Genomic DNA, 15,670 nt, shown 5'->3' with positions numbered 1-15,670 from the left:
TTATTTTGGACAATAGTGTCGGCCTTTTGTATATAGACTTAATATCTCATTACTAGCCATGATAATTTCCTGGGTTTGAGGATTCATTTTAATAAAATGTGTGCTGCCATTTGCTCGTTCCAATGACTTATATCAGACGTCGAAACCGCCGCTATAGAATGATTCAAATATTATGTTACGTATAAGCAAATTCGTTATATACCACGAGTAGGACCATGACTACCTCTCCTCCTTCTCATTTACCTTTCTCGGCAGACAACGCGGGAGTACAGGCTAGCCGCCATCCCCATTCCTACCTCAAGACAATATCAGTAGCAGGATTAACGAATTCCATTGCTTCACCTTCCATTATTCCGTCTATATAAGAAGATCCAATAAAAAGAAGTTCATTGTTTGACAATGACTGCCCTTCACTTGGTCTCAATACAAACGGCATTTTGCCACCAGGCAGAATCCAAACCTGGTCTCCAACTTCTGCATGATGAGGACCAAAGCCCAGCAAGCCCATCTTAGTGATAACCATTTGCCTGTGGGCAAGGTTTGCAAATATGCTATAGTATGTATCGTTTCTGCTACCCGTTTGAACAAATTCTTTTGCTAACGCTATATCTTCCGATGTGGCTGGACCTTCGGGGAATAATTCTGGATCTAGTTTGATATTACCAAGTAAGCCTTTCCAGAAAGACTCTGGCCATAAATTTTTGTCGTCGATTAACTCATTTCGTAGTTGACTTTGATAAAATTCTTCGGCAATTTGATACCAGTCCTGAATAATCCGAGCCACGCCGGCACGCGAAACATTGCAAGTGCCGGGCTCATCGCTGCATGGCCTTGGCCCAGCCACTATTATAGAATCTAACATGCAGCCTGTCAACTCCAGGGTATTCAATGTTTGGTCATACCGGAATCGGGACCAATCAATCGTGGTTGCACCGCAGGCGTTATAGCAGTCATAAGTATTCATTAAATACCAGGCGTAATCATTCCCATCTAAAGTCATCGCGAACTGAGGGTGACTGACGCCCATGTCTAAAGCCCAGCGCGGTATTTCTGGCGTACTCTCTGGAAGGTTGCGTAAACATCGTAACGCGATGGGATGCAAGCTTTGATGGTATTCAATGAGGTCCGCGGTGAACATTGCATAGAGGGTAGCTCGGGATAGTCCATAATCACATGTTCGAACCCGGGGGAGAGTTCCGGCCGGGAAAAGCCCGATAAGCCCATAGACCTTGTCAAGGGGGTTTGATGCCTTGCGAAAACTCCAGCGGAACGCTGTGTCGAGAGGTCCTTGGCGATTTTCCTTGGCAAAAACAAAGCCTATTACTTGTGTGAAAATATTGAAGAGAGTGTCATCATAGGTGTTTATGATAGGGTCATAGGGAAGAGATATCCACCTTGAAGCTGCAGAAACCAGTATTTCCCATTGTATGGATAACTGACCCCACAAGACACAGGCTTTAGGAGGAAGAATTGCTTCCTGCAGCGTCCACATTCGAGTCCACCATGGGTTGTTTTTCAAGCCAATTGAATCTAACGCTTGCATCGGTCCATGTAGAGCCTCTACGCTCAGTTCCGAAGCTCCCTCTTGCTTTTGCTTGCCCTCGCTGATAAAATAAATAAAGTCTAGCCCTGATTGAGCGTCAGAGAGTGAAATATCATGCCCAATCTCGCCCAACCAAATCAAGCATTGGCTTGTCATAGAGTATATGCGGCCCATAAGAGAGACTTGGTTAGCCTTCTCTTGCTCGTCTTGTTGGTTGATACACAGCTGATCCACCCAAATAGTTCGAATGTCGCTCGACAGCCGAATTCGTTTCAATACGGCTGCAAGATTTGTAGTAATGGGCACATCGACTCCATCGACGCTGATATATACGAAGTCCTGTGCTGTTCCCCATACATATGATATGGTCTCAAACCCTATATTGGTGGGAAAAGGAATAACTCGGGTTTGGCACTGTATCGGGACATCGCTATTATTCGAACCTAAAGAAGGCAGCAGGTCTAGAATCCGTATCTCGGTTTTGGATAACATGATTGCCGATGTATACGGGGGAGGTCCAGAGTATGTCCTTGGAGGGAAATTAAGAGATCCTCTTCGACTACCTATGTGTCAAAGCTAAGTAGCTAAATTTGACGAGCGATGCGCCTTAAGTATAACCATACGATATAGGTTCAGCAGCCCTCATCGCCTGCAAAACACCGCTTCATTAAAACCTAAACTGGACTAGGGCAGTTATACAATCCGGCGCTTATAAGGGACCACTTACATATTGGGTTGCTACCACATATTATGTGTGCTTAGTCATATGGTGCCTAGATCCAGTGGGAATATAGGAGGTTGTATTAAAGGAATGAAAGGAGCGGTTAGGTTGCAACCAAATTTAGAACAGGGAAAACATGATAGTATACGGAGAAGGGACGCAGGGCATTCAAACGGCGACAAGGAGAAATTGTATGCCAATATAGAGATTGTGAATTCTACTATGTACATATATCGGCCTAAACCAGGACATATTCTTGACCGATAGTCTAGCTGACTTCGGCAATTAGGTAACTAGATTATGCTTGACCCTTGACAATAAACCGTTCGACGATCATTCTATCAAACCGGGCTTATGTAAGCCCCGCCACTACTTAGAACACTATTTTGATTATAGGGGATGATAACTTCGTATCCGTGTCTCTTACAATCCGGGGACACCCTCTATTAATAAATACGTAGCGCTACTGGTGGTAGAACTGCCCACTATCACCGAAAAAGGATTCGTATCTAGAACTTAAAGAACGTTATCAGACCCGAGGTTACATTATGATTTCCTTTGTCAGAGAGAACCCTTGATGAATGTCACACGTAGAGTGAATGTTAGAAGCGGCAGCGAAGTTGCTGTATAGTAGCCGTATAGTAGTATGAATTTATTAACGCATAACCTTATATTCTCTATGAGAGGCGCTTTGCGCCTCTTATATATCAAGTGAGCGCCGATCTATGCCTAATACGTACTAGCTCCCGCTATACCCTGACATCCTTGTCGAGTACGGATATAGGTATTGTCTGGGTACATCGAGAAAACTCTCAGATTCTAACAATATTAGCATTTGATCATTCGTTGATCAAAACATACATTTGACGGGTAACAAACACCACTAAGTTAGTAGAAACTCAAACTAAATATTTTATACGGGGCGAGCTAGACCGTTTCTATTCCGATAATGGAGGAAGAAAGTCATAGTTACCCAAATGAGCTAAATAAGGGTTGAATATATATGAGGCTAGTATCATCCAGATTTGCGGCACTCTTGGTCCTTGGAAGATCAAGTGGGTAGAAAGGGAATCGGAAAGGAGACCAAATATCATGCCAGTATAAAGCCCTTTGATGAGTTCCTTGGTGTACTAAAAGATATTTTACTTGGACGCTCAGTTAAGCTACTGCTTCAGGTATGTTCCCAGTCTTAAATTCTAACTCTCAGACGAGTAAATATGGATTTGTAATTACTTCTATTGCTGGCATTGACTCCCAGAAACCTTTAATCGCATTATCATCCACGTTTACCGTCTAGGTTTCCTTAACTCGATGTCCCTTCGGAAGATCCAAAAAGACCCGTCAACCGATACACTCTTGTAACCCAACACATTTTCAACGAAAGGTAATACAATCATGGGTGATACGAAAAGAATGTGGAATACGGTTCTGGACAGACATTGTCAGGCGGTCATACGTAAGACCAAACCCAAAGGACGACTGGTGCAACTCGACCTCGACCTCGACCGCGGGAGGCTGTACAAATCCGCTGTTCGTTAGACATTGCGCATACGTTATCGCTCTTTTGGGAGGAAACACTTACATGCCGTGTATCCTGATGATTGACCTCGCACCATTTCTTCAGATACTCTGCAAGAAGCTCTAATGTCGGGCTATGACTACACTGAACTTCGACTGTAGTCTTACCTCCGCCGTAAACAGTTAGATGATACGGCGGCCTGAGAAGTAAACATACCAATATCCTCCGTAGGAACTCTAGTTCATAGAGATGGTCGGCATTCTCTTACAGTCGAATACTCCCATGATGTCCCAGAAGAGCCTCCCACCTCATTATGTAAGAAAACCCGATATACCATCTTGATATAGCTAACCCCCTTTTCAGATATATCCATGCAGACCCCATCGTTAGAGACTAAGCCTCCTGCAGTGGCACCCTTTTCACTACTTCTTGGAATATCAGCTCAGACGAATTCGGCGGTATGCATTACCATTACCGGGGTCCTCCAGCGTGATTATTGGCTGATAAGAACCTGTCCTCTTCATGTGCTGAACATATTCTGTGGGGAGTTAGACAGGCTCAATGAAATATACTGGGACGAGCATCGCCGCAGCTTCCAGATCTGCGAAAAGCAGATGGATCGTTTCTGCAGAGACCGTTATGCTATCTACACTGATTGTAACCTCTCTGCATTCCACTCGGTTCATAGCTTTAATATGTTAAGGCGCGAGCTGGTAAACTTGGACTAGGTACGCCTTGAATTTCGAACTATCGGCACTTCGCTTTATTCGGGACACAATGGTGGCATATCAGGACATACAGCATATGCCTCAGTGCTCGAGGGCCGAATCGAAATCAATCCACGAAAAGAATAAGATCTACAAATTGCAGCTGGGTTATGCCAAAGTAGACAACAAGGAGTAGAAGAATGGGCAGAATTATACGTGGAAATTGTAAGTGTTCCCAAACCAACATGTATAATAGACCAGGGCAGCATTAAATTGATTAATTATAGCTTGGTAACTTTGTCACTCGGAATGATACCAAATTTAACCTCGATATCGCCGAGAATACTCGAGATGACAGCATCTCGCTTAAATATAGCTGTGGCCACAATGGGTTTCCTTCCTATTACCGTGGTAGCTGTAAGTTCCCAACCGCCTTGTGTATATCCAAGTGTGCACGTCTCGGATCACGACCCTGACTACAATGCGCGTCCGCAGACAATCTCTGGGAGTAACGCGCTGGACTTCGTAAAACAGGAAATCGGAGGCGGCGTAAGTGCGTGGAGGCACTGGTGGGTCTTCCTACTTGTCGCTATCGTCTTAACTGTTGCAGTATCTGGCTATCTTTTATATCAGGAGATATAGGGGATATTTGAGGTATTCAAGCGACTGAAGCCAATTGATACTGAAAAGGGTAACAATAAGAACGAACAAGGAAGAACGCTAATTCGCGGGGCATTATCGGGACGTACCCAACGCACGAGGCGTTGAGCTGAAGGACATCAATGATCTATTCAGAAAGGCTACCGAACATAATATCACACTGTATAATCTAGGTACCTAGGTAGGTAGGTAATTGCATTGAATATCATCATAGGGTTAGGCGACACCAGCATACTTGGAAGAGGATTGTAGGGAGTACTGTATCAATAGATTATATAGTGTATTCATTTTAAAAATTCTGAAGGCCGTCTACGTCTTGTTTAAAGAATCAAATACTTCGGCTAGGTGCTTACATGCGGGCGCTGAAATCTAAAAGGGGGCTAGATAGGGGTAAGTTTGCATGTGGCTGTTTGATTGAAACCACACCATCATTAAATAACCAAACGGTCTCTCTCAAGTGATGAATCAAACTATAATACTATTCCACAGAAAGAAAATAAATTGGCATAGGATGTCCATCTGATTATTGGCGTTTCCCGTTTAAATATTTTATAAATAAATGCGTGATTGGTCATTGGCCGGCCTTCCAGATCTCATGATATTTGATGTATCACTAGATCCACTCAATTACTTGCAAGACATCGTGGGTGAAGTTGAGATGTCATAAGGCAGGTGCTAGAACCATTGTACCCAAACACACCGTAGCAAACCGACTAGACATCCTTATAAAGTCACCCTAAATAAATTAGATTTCTTCTCTTCTATCTGTTTTCTATCTTATCAACCGAGTCGATTAAGTACGATCTGCTAAAACAGTGGCGGTATTTTCCACCACAAATCACGGGTCGTTACTTATGATTATCGCGACCCAAGCAAACTCCAAAGCAAGATCGCATCGCTAGACAAATCAATAGGAACAGATAATTATACTATCCGTTTTACGCTCCTGAGCTCATCTTCTAACACTTCCCTGTCGCCTTTGATAGTAGTCAAGATGGCTTCGACCGACGTCGCTTCCTTCATAGGCCAGCTAAGTGATATAGGAATTCCATTCAAAACACCGACAGATCCTGATTGGGCTACATATTCATCAACCTATAACCTACGCCTTCCGGTTACCCCTGCTGTTGTCGTTGTCCCATCCACAGTCGAACATATCAGCAACGCCATTACCTTCGCAGGCAAACACGGATTCAAAGTGCAGGCCCGATCTGGTGGGCACTCATATGCCTCTTACAGCAATGGAGGGGTGGATGGTTCTATAGTAATAGACCTCAGGAAAATTCATTTCAGAACCATCTCGGCTTCAGATGACCCCAATTGTGTTATAGTTGGTAGCGGCACGCGATTGGGCGAGTTGGCTCAAACCATTGACCAACGTACGGGCTGGAAACGCGCTCTTCCTCATGGCACTTGCGCAAGCGTTGGAGTTGGCGGACATTTCACACATGGAGGATATGGATTCTTCTCCCGTGCTTGGGGTCTTGCTATGGATCGCATCGCAAAGATCATGGTGGTATTGGCAAACGGCCAACTGGTCCTTGCTGATGAAAATCAGAATCAAGATCTATTCTATGTAAGTCCTAATGCTCTTATTGCATTCTCCCCCTTAACTAGTGAGCTTTTGCTAACCTTAGGACTTCCAAATAAGGCGATGCGAGGCGCGGCTGACTCCTTTGGCATCGCGGTAGCATTTTATCTCAATACAGTGCCTACACCCGAATCCATCATACACTGGGACTTTAAAGTCAGCGATGCAACAAAAAGCATCGAGAGTGCCGTCAGAGCCTTCCAACATATCCAAACATTCGTTCACGATCACTCTGTCGTCGACCGCCAGCTAGGACTCAATGTGACTCTGTCATCGGACTACTTCGCAGTAGGGGGTACCTTCTTAGGGTCTCGGAATGATTTCGTACGAAAGGTCATACCGGCATTGCTAGAGGGAATTCCTGAGTTCCCAACTATCGAAGTCAAGCAGGTGGATTGGGCAACATCTCTCAAGCTACTCAACCAAGGCCGAGAACTGGACTCTCCGACGGATTCCTCAGAGCATTCCAATTTCTTCGCCAAGAGTGTTACCATACCCGAGCCGGGTTTCACTGCCGAATCGCTGACAGACTTCTTCACATACCTTCTCGACCAAGGCGCACGCGCGCCTATCTCGTACTTCATCTTAGCCGACTTGTACGGTGGCGCCGACAGCCAGATCAACGCCAAAGACCAGAGTTTCTCCGCCTTTGCACATCGCGATACTCTGTGGGTCACCCAACTATACGGCTATGTTGACAACGAGCAAGTTTTCCCATCGGAAGGTCTTGACTTCATCAACGGACTAGCAAGCGCTATGACAGCGCGCCTCCCGAGTTACGGCGCATACTCCAATTATACCGACCCGAGTCTGCCAAGAGAAGAAGCGAATGATCTATACTATGGTAAAGAACTTCATAAGAAGCTAAAACAGCTGAAAAGGGATTTAGATCCGAACAACGTTTTTGCGAATCCCCAATCAATTGAGGGATAGGGGGTGGGAGCATATGTCTAATTGAGTTTTTGCGTTATGCATGGCGTTGAAGGCTACGGGGGAAAATGTGAAAAATAGATGGACACGGTACTCGAGAAGGTTAGGTTAATTTGTTCGTGCAGTTTAACTTCAAAATACCTAGGTAGATAGTCTTACTAGCAATGATTTCGTTAAGATTTTAGCTAGGGGTCTTACCACCCATATCCGACAATAGAACTAACTGCTCTATTTTATGAGACAACCACTTTCATATGTGATACTTGATGAATTTTGTGCTTTAGTAATGTTGAGACCAATGCTCTAAGAAATAGCTTCCTGGAGGTTAGGCGCTGACAACACCCAGGAAGTCGGATAAATTATCATCGCGCCTTTTCTAGATTTGCTGCTGATGTTGAAGGGATGATATGAAGCATACTGGTACCAGGTAAGTATTTTGAATATAATTGGTGATGTTGTCTTGGGTAGAAAATGCCAAGCGTGCGCCATTACAAGAGATGAGACGCGTAGGGGTCCGTGTATTGTACCTACGTATTCGCATGCCTTCATGCCTGATAAAGGCGCTATCGATAAGCGTTAAGGGTGTCTCAGCATGTGTCACAGCAGTGTCGTCAGCTATCGCTTTATTGCATACAGCCAGCTTACAGGTTACAACGTCAAACTCTAGGTAGAGTTGATCGCCCTTCTGCCTGTTCATCCTACAATACCTCAAATAACAATGATATGGAGTCCCAAAACCGACCTCCCCGAGCTATCATTATGCGACCACTAAAAAGGTTTGCTTCCTATATCTGGAGAGGGCTAGTTGCGGCTTCATACCCTCTTCAAGGCATCTACTACTTCTTACGTCATCCGGCATACTATCCTCTATTCCTCAGTCGACTACTTCCTCTCTCAATCATTTCATTCCTGGTCTATACCATCCTCTTCGCGTTTGCGTTTCTGCCTCAGTATGCATTCTTAGCCATTTTCCACGGTTGGAGTGCGTGGATCAACGCTGTGGTGTTGGTGCTAGGCGAGGGTCTAGTCATTATTCAGGGCTTGTTCGAAGGTTTCTTCGTCGATGAATGTCGCGTAGATGTGTTTGATGTATGTTAATCTACCCCACGGGGATTCATATAGACATTTATTGTCAGCTTTCATGGCAGTGTTAAATGCTAACTCTTGTCAGGCAACCCTTCTCGACCAAGGTCTCGAAAGCCTCGTTGCGCCGCATCGACTACTATTCCCGGATGCACCCAACTCCGTCAAGAAATTGGGCAAACCAACAAGCTCTGCCGTATACCAGCCGTGGAGTCTGATCCAGATCGTCGAGCTAATCGCGTTCCTACCCCTCAATCTCATCCCAAAGGTTGGTACCCCGGCCTTCATTATAATCACGGGCGCCCGATTAGGAACATTTGCGCATTACAGGTGGTTTGAACTGAGGGGCTTGACGAAGAAAGAGCAAAAGCAGGAGATTAGGAGTAGAAGGTGGGAGTACACATGCTTCGGCACCATAGCGATGATACTCCAGCTCATACCCATTCTATCTTTCTTCTTCCTCCTTACTTCGGCGGCGGGAGCTGCGCTCTGGGCAGCGAAGCTCGAACAGCAGGCGAGAGGACAACCTACCCCCGCCCCTACTACTGCTTCTGCTTCTGCTTCTGCTGTACCGCTGAGAGACTCACAGGAGTATGATCCTGATGAGCCTCCTCCACCCTATGTAGATAACCCTGTATGATTATGTGCGACTTGTGTACATAGACTACCTAATGATGAATTTATGATGAATTATGAACTTAAACGTACTCTTTTTGAGTTGGTGTTGCGGTTGGGTGTAATAGGCATTGAGTACAACTCATATTGAAGATCTCACTAAAGCTCAACCCCAACTAAGATTGCTGTGTCAATGAAATTACTCAATAGAGCATCTAAGGGATGCTCCGCTTTCTAGGTGTAATAGGGGGTAGGGAGAAGGGGGGGGTTCAACATTCTACATTGACGTGACAGGTATGTGAGCATCTCCAAGTTCTATCTATCGAGTTCACTAGCCACCATATGCTTCATGAAAACAATTCAGATTCGAGATATCTTATTTCAACCGGTTTAACTTAGGCGCCTATATTTATAGCCAACATCATATTCTATACATCTGAATTGGATATCAGAGACGGCATGGAAGTCATCAGTCCAATTGTGCCAGCAGTATGTACCTAGGACCCAGGTGCCTGCCGATATCCAACATTCAACTCAACAGTTTCACCGTCGAAGATGCCATTTCACCAACTCTCCATCTCTATACAGACCGGCAACTTCCTGTGAAACATTGCGCCAAATACACTATGCCTACGCACCTCCTTAGTCATCCCACAGTGTGTGTGGTCATACCAATTGCTAAAGTTCCCCCAAACTTAGAGCCTTGGGAAAGAGCCTACATAGACGTACCAACTACCTAGTTAAGCATGTTCATCCAGTATAATGTTACGACATCTTTCCTAATCGAAGAAACTATGCCTCGAAAGTTCCGATATCTTAGAAGTCACAGTCGACACTATCACGCCATATCCATATCACACAAAAGTAAACTTTAGATGGAGATGTTGGCACCTTCCCATTGTCTATACCATTTACATGCCCCCATCAATACCCGTTGTCTAGGTGCACAATTCAAATATACCTTACACATTCAGTTTGGGCATCCTGATTGAATACGTAATAAATATATATGTATACCTGGATATGTGACAAGTTAGAGCGCTCAGAGACACTTATAACTAAGGGGTGTTAAAGTAAACGCCGGTCGCCTCTAGGAGTTCCTGCTATCTTTACTTACACCCAGATCGAGCTCTTGTCTCGTAGAGTTAGGTACTACATGTCCCCAGCAGTTGAGTATATATGAAGGCAAGCGCAGTATAGAAGCGAGACCAACAGACATAGTTTAGGCCGGAATATGCCGAACATACTTCTCACTTGCCATCGAGACTGCCAAGTTGACATACTATGACACACAATATGATGCTAAGCTACCAGCTCTTTCCTTCCCACTCCTATTTTGGAGGGAGACTTCCATATTATTTGGGAAAGCGCAATAGAAGCGGTGTTTCAACCCAAAAATTTACTCCCCTAGGTTTCTATTCTATTCTCTCATCCTTCAATCTCTCAATCTTCCGTCTCTTCAACTCGTCTCTATCTCTCATCCTCTTGTGTCTCTACCAACAATCTTCTCATTCACCACCACTTTACCAATCTAGCCAACATAGCCAGAACTGCAGATCACATTAAGATGCGAAGAAACGCCCTTCTTGGGGTCCTAGGGGCCTCTGGGCTCGTGGGATTGACCACAGCTCAAGAGTATGGAAACGGGTGAGTGATTGATTGACCAGCTTGATAATATGCCAATCTGTCTGTCGGTGATGCTAACAAGTCCTGGAAGACCTTCTTCAACCGCTGGAGGCGGAAGCGGAAGCGGAAATGGTGGTGGTGGAAATGGAGGTGGGAATGGCGCTGGAACCTGCCCTGCTCATACCATCTTCGTGACTGTTACTCCGGCCAATCTTCCCACTGTTGTCTCTACTGTCATATCCACTGTCATTTCTACCGTCACTCCTGGTCAAGGTGGCCCTGGTGGCTTTGGCTCGAATTCTGGTACCAATGTCTTTCAATCTACTTCACCTGTGGCTTGGTCTCCGTCCAGAACGATCACTATCCCTTGTTCTACTGAGTTGTCTGGCACTGTTCCCTGGTCTACTGATTTCCTCACCCTCACTCTACCTCCCGCTGCTAGCAACACGGTTCCCGGCGTTCCCATCACTTACACGATTGTCAGCCCCGGTGGTGGCGCTGGTGGACAAGGTGTACCAGGTGGACAATCGACAGGAATCAACCCTGGAGTCTCAGCTAGTCCTCCAGGCCCATTTGGTATCTCTTCTTCCCCAGGCCAGTATCCTGCCACTTATACTGAGACTCTCTCTGGAGGCGCTGGGAATACTCCTTTTGCTACAATCACAATCACAGCTCCTGGAGGTTCACCAAGTGGTGCTGGCCAGGGAGGACCAAACGGCCCAGAGAGTTCTGAGACAATTGTTGTCGTCTTCCCTTCACAGACTGCCGGAAGTCCCGGTGGCTCTGGCTCTGGCTCCGGTTCAGGCTCCGGTTCAGGCTCCGGTTCAGGTTCTGGTTCTGGTTCTGGTTCCGGAAGTGGGCCAAATGGTCAAGGGATCTCACCAACAGCTGCCACTACTACCCCTTGTGAATCTACTGGCAATGCCGGAAGCTCAGGGTCCGAAACTGGCCCAGGCGGTCAAGGTGTCCCCTCTGAGACCACCATTTGGGCCGCACCTTCTGAGACTGGTAGTGGTCCCGGCGGCGCAGGTGGCCAGGGTATCCCACCAAGCAACACTTTGACTGCACCGGGCGGTTCACCCAGCAACTCCGCCGGCGGGTCAGGCCCTGGAAGTCTTGGGGGCTTTGGCAGCCAAAGCACCCTCGAAACGGTTACATTAACCTTACCTGGAGTCTCTGGCGGCCCAAGCTTTGTCGATACACTCACTATCACTGCACCCGTGGCATCGCCAACCGGCCCCGCAGGTGGTTCCGGAGGCTCTGGAGGCTCTGGAGGTCCTGGAGGTCCTGGTGGTCCAGGTGGACAAGGTACTCCACAAACCATCACAGTCACAGTCCCGAGCGTATCGCCTGGTAGTTCTGGAACTTCGCCATGCCCAGAAGGAAGTGGATCCGGCTCTTCCAATCCGAATGTCATTACAGTTACCGGCACTGGCAATGTTCCCGGTGGTGGTGCTGGTGGGCAAGGCCTCCCTTCAACAAACCTTCCAACAATCACTATTACTGCCCCTGGAGGATCTCCTAGCAATCCTTCTGGCGGGTCTGGAGGTTCAGGAGGCGGCAGCAATGTTCACACCATTACTCTAACAGCTCCCGGGGAGTCATCGGGTACGGGAGAGGGTTCTGCTCCGTTTGTCATCACTGTCACTGGTACTGGAATTACTCCAGGTGCTCCAGAAACCATTACTTTTACAGTTCCCAGCGGGCCGTCAGGCAACCCTGCAGGTGGATCCGGAGGTGCTGGTGGCCAGAGTATTCCTTACACTATTACTGTGACAGCACCAGGACAGTTACCAAGCAACACTGGTGAGGGATCCGGAGGCTCGGGAGGTAAGAACCACTCAGTTCCCCCTGCAGGGCGTCATACTAATAGTGCCAGGTGAATCCCCAAGCGGCTCTGCGAGCGGGCCCGGAGGTCCAGGTGGCCAGGGTGTTCCCCAAACCATCACTGTGACAGCGCCAGGTGCATCAGCAGGTAACCCTGGAGGGTCGCCCGGAGGTTCCAATGGCCAGGGCACAACACCATGCACCACGGGTGAATCTGGTTCAGTTTCGTACCCGTATGTTACCACTGTCACCGGCACCAACAACGGCCCTGGCGGAAGCAATGGAGGTGCTGGCTCTTCACCGACAGCAGTCACCGTCACTGTTCCCGCATATCCATCCGGAGGTCCTGGTGGCCAAGGTGTTCCCCAGACCATCACTGTGACAGCGCCAGGTGCATCAGAAGGATCTGGTAGTGGCAATGGAGGTAGTGGCTCATCGCCGCAGTCCTCTGCAGCTGGCCCTGGCAATCCTTCCGGAGGTTCTGGCGGAAGCAATGGAGGTAATGGAGCCGGTGGCTCTCTGCCTACAATTACTGTGACCGCCCCGTCAGCAGGATCGAATGGTGGTGCGGGGGGCCAAGGCCTTTCTAACTCACCTTCTTTGCCATACGCCACTCCTGTCGGATCTGGTGAAGTTACTGTTACTGTTACAAGCCCGGGAGGCTATGGAGGAAACCCTTCAGGGCAGCTACCCGCAGGTTCTGGTGCATCTTCAGTCACTCCTGGTGCGGGCCAGGGTTCTGGTGCCGGTCAGGGTGCTGGTGCCGGTCAGGGTGTTGGTTCTGCTACACTCACTGACTCAATTCCACCTGGGGGATACGGAGCTGGCCATCCAACACCTCAAGCCAGCGGGCCAGCCGGAGCTGGTGCTGGAGGACAAGGAGTTTCGAACACGGGCGCAGGGGCGAGTCCTTCGGAGACTATCACCAATGTATCAACCAGACCAGGTGTCCTAACCCACACTGTGACAGTTCCCGAGGAAACAGCAACAGGTAAGATCATGCCCATTGTTTCTTCTGTATTCTCAAGTACCCCGCTGGAACAGAAAATGGAATGACGGCTGAATATATTACTTATAGTAACCGGGACTCCTCTAGCCCACAGCGGCTCCATTCCATGCGATGAGACTTCTGGCACTGGTAGGTCGGGAGATCTTCCAACTGGCACGTTCACCTCTTCACGAACCCCATGGTCCATTGTGCCAACCAATGGGTGGAACACAACTGCATCCAGCGCTGACTCTACTGTAGCCATCTCGACATCGTGCACCGAATCGGACCCCGTCCATACGGTGCCCCTTACGCCCACGCCCAATCTACCACCACCTGTTTCCGCCCCACCGGAGTCATTTCCCGCCGCGACAGCTTCTGGAGTTGCATCGGAGCTCCCTACTGGTGCTACCATCGAATGCATATCAATGACTACGTTGACTATGTCTTCGAGGACATTCTCATGGTGCGCTCAGGTCGCAACACTAGAGCCAAGCAACGCAAACGCGGCCCCCAGCCAGACTCCCAATTCTGGAGGCTATGCCTTTTCTGCCCGAGATAACCTTGAGCTTCCTGTCCCCTCTACACTGTCAACAGTTGTTGTGAGGTCGCCTAGCTTAGCCCCCAGATCGACCGCTGGTAGTGAGGCTCCTTCATCAACTGCTTGCGGTAACAAAGCTGATGTGGGAGATTTTACGCTCAATGTAAGTGGCGAGCATCCTATCTCCAAATGGTGCCGAGTAACGACTAATACTGCAACCAGTTCGATGATCTACCACCCCTTGGAGTCGGATCTGGTGTAGACCCTCACGACGTTGGCCCGATGCCAATGTTGAGCCCACACCATCGGTTCTACTTCTCGCAAGGATTCAGCGTCCTTCCCCCACCTCCCACTCCGTTTGTACCGTCTTCCGGAAATCTGATGCTCCAATTTACACCATCGTCCATGTCGAATTTGTCTGATCCCGGTGTGCCCCGAGACACAGCAAGGATTGGCGTCGGACCCCAAGCCTCGTCGCCCTGCTTCTCATTCAATCTCAACGGCTTCAGCCTTGGTTGTGACTCCAAGGATTCTCCTTGCGTTTTCAACTTTACAGGACTGCGGTTCGACCAACAGTCCCAGCAGGAGAAGGAAGTGGCTTGGCTGACGGTCGATGTATCAGCATGTACCAGCACGGATCATTGCGAACTTGTTCCAGTTGTGTTCAAGGGATTTGACAACTTGACATCAGTCCAAGTCGCCCTCAAGGTGGACGAGAAGGCCAAGGTCTGGTGGGCAGATGATCTCGCCCTTGGATGGTCCGATAACCAGTGCGAGAAGGCCATCTGCCGATCAAAGGTCCGCGATTCTGTTCGAAAACGTGACGGAGTTTCTAGCGGTCGAAAACCGAGATCGAGGCTATTGGACTTTGCTTTGTTCCGTGGTTGAATCGCCGCACTGGAGTGCCACAGGTAGGCACCCCCTTTAAACATTCGTCCTAGTTTGCTACTTGCCGGGAGGTTTTCTTGAGATGTAGCAGGAGCCCAGTTTGTAGGTGGGGTTATTGCCCTGGTCTATGGGATAATAGGTATGTGGGAGATGGAAGAGATGAAGTCCAACGTGGTGGCATTTTTGGTCGGTTCTGTGTCCTCATGTACTATCATGACTTAATCATTTACATTAGATGGGAGGAATGTCACTAGACATATTCGCCTAGATACGAGGCTAACAAATGCATTCTCATGTGCTGAGTCGCTGTCCAGCCATTGCTCGATGTCCATCTTTATTCCTTTAAATATAATGTGATGTCCAACCTCGATTCGGATAACAACAGCGTACCTGGTTAGAATAATACGAGACGTACCTAGCCATAAGCTTAA

The 15,670-nt window shown here is 47.8% G+C and overlaps 6 protein-coding genes across 6 annotated transcripts; 5 read left to right on the top strand and 1 right to left on the bottom strand.

Moving 5' to 3' along the window:
- Nucleotides 1–74: 74 nt before the first annotated feature.
- F5Y00DRAFT_247675 (heterokaryon incompatibility protein-domain-containing protein) lies at nt 75–2,470 on the bottom strand. The gene is made up of 2 exons (XM_048009310.1): nt 2,271–2,470; nt 75–2,192 (listed from the first exon to the last, which is right to left on the bottom strand). The coding sequence occupies exon 2, from the start codon at nt 2,033–2,035 to the stop codon at nt 293–295; it is 1,743 nt and encodes a 580-aa protein (XP_047860822.1). The 5' UTR covers nt 2,036–2,192; nt 2,271–2,470; the 3' UTR covers nt 75–292.
- Nucleotides 2,471–4,611: 2,141 nt separating this feature from the next.
- On the top strand, nt 4,612–5,219 carry F5Y00DRAFT_185450 (uncharacterized protein). The gene is made up of 2 exons (XM_048005080.1): nt 4,612–4,715; nt 4,778–5,219. Exon 2 carries the CDS (start codon nt 4,800–4,802, stop codon nt 5,130–5,132), a length of 333 nt encoding a protein of 110 aa, XP_047860821.1. The 5' UTR covers nt 4,612–4,715; nt 4,778–4,799; the 3' UTR covers nt 5,133–5,219.
- An 885-nt stretch (nt 5,220–6,104) lies between these two features.
- F5Y00DRAFT_273476 (putative glucooligosaccharide oxidase) lies at nt 6,105–8,060 on the top strand. The gene has a single exon (XM_048013184.1). It carries the CDS (start codon nt 6,145–6,147, stop codon nt 7,672–7,674), a length of 1,530 nt encoding a protein of 509 aa, XP_047860820.1. The 5' UTR covers nt 6,105–6,144; the 3' UTR covers nt 7,675–8,060.
- Nucleotides 8,061–8,325: 265 nt separating this feature from the next.
- On the top strand, nt 8,326–9,457 carry F5Y00DRAFT_247669 (uncharacterized protein). The gene is made up of 2 exons (XM_048009309.1): nt 8,326–8,760; nt 8,843–9,457. The coding sequence occupies exons 1-2, from the start codon at nt 8,395–8,397 to the stop codon at nt 9,392–9,394; spliced, it is 918 nt and encodes a 305-aa protein (XP_047860819.1). The 5' UTR covers nt 8,326–8,394; the 3' UTR covers nt 9,395–9,457.
- Nucleotides 9,458–10,306: 849 nt separating this feature from the next.
- On the top strand, nt 10,307–13,269 carry F5Y00DRAFT_185414 (uncharacterized protein). The gene has a single exon (XM_048005079.1). The coding sequence runs from the start codon at nt 11,046–11,048 to the stop codon at nt 12,876–12,878; it is 1,833 nt and encodes a 610-aa protein (XP_047860818.1). The 5' UTR covers nt 10,307–11,045; the 3' UTR covers nt 12,879–13,269.
- A 1,164-nt stretch (nt 13,270–14,433) lies between these two features.
- Nucleotides 14,434–15,455, top strand: F5Y00DRAFT_185403 (uncharacterized protein). The gene has a single exon (XM_048005078.1). The coding sequence runs from the start codon at nt 14,634–14,636 to the stop codon at nt 15,237–15,239; it is 606 nt and encodes a 201-aa protein (XP_047860817.1). The 5' UTR covers nt 14,434–14,633; the 3' UTR covers nt 15,240–15,455.
- The last annotated feature ends 215 nt before the right edge of the window (nt 15,456–15,670 follow it).

Source organism: Daldinia vernicosa, assembly GCF_022497035.1.
Source record: "Daldinia vernicosa strain CBS 139.73 unplaced genomic scaffold F5Y00scaffold_65, whole genome shotgun sequence".
Lineage (NCBI taxonomy): Eukaryota > Fungi > Ascomycota > Sordariomycetes > Xylariales > Hypoxylaceae > Daldinia > Daldinia vernicosa.
Note: the sequence above shows the minus strand (reverse complement) of the source record. Positions and strands in the feature narration are given on the sequence as shown.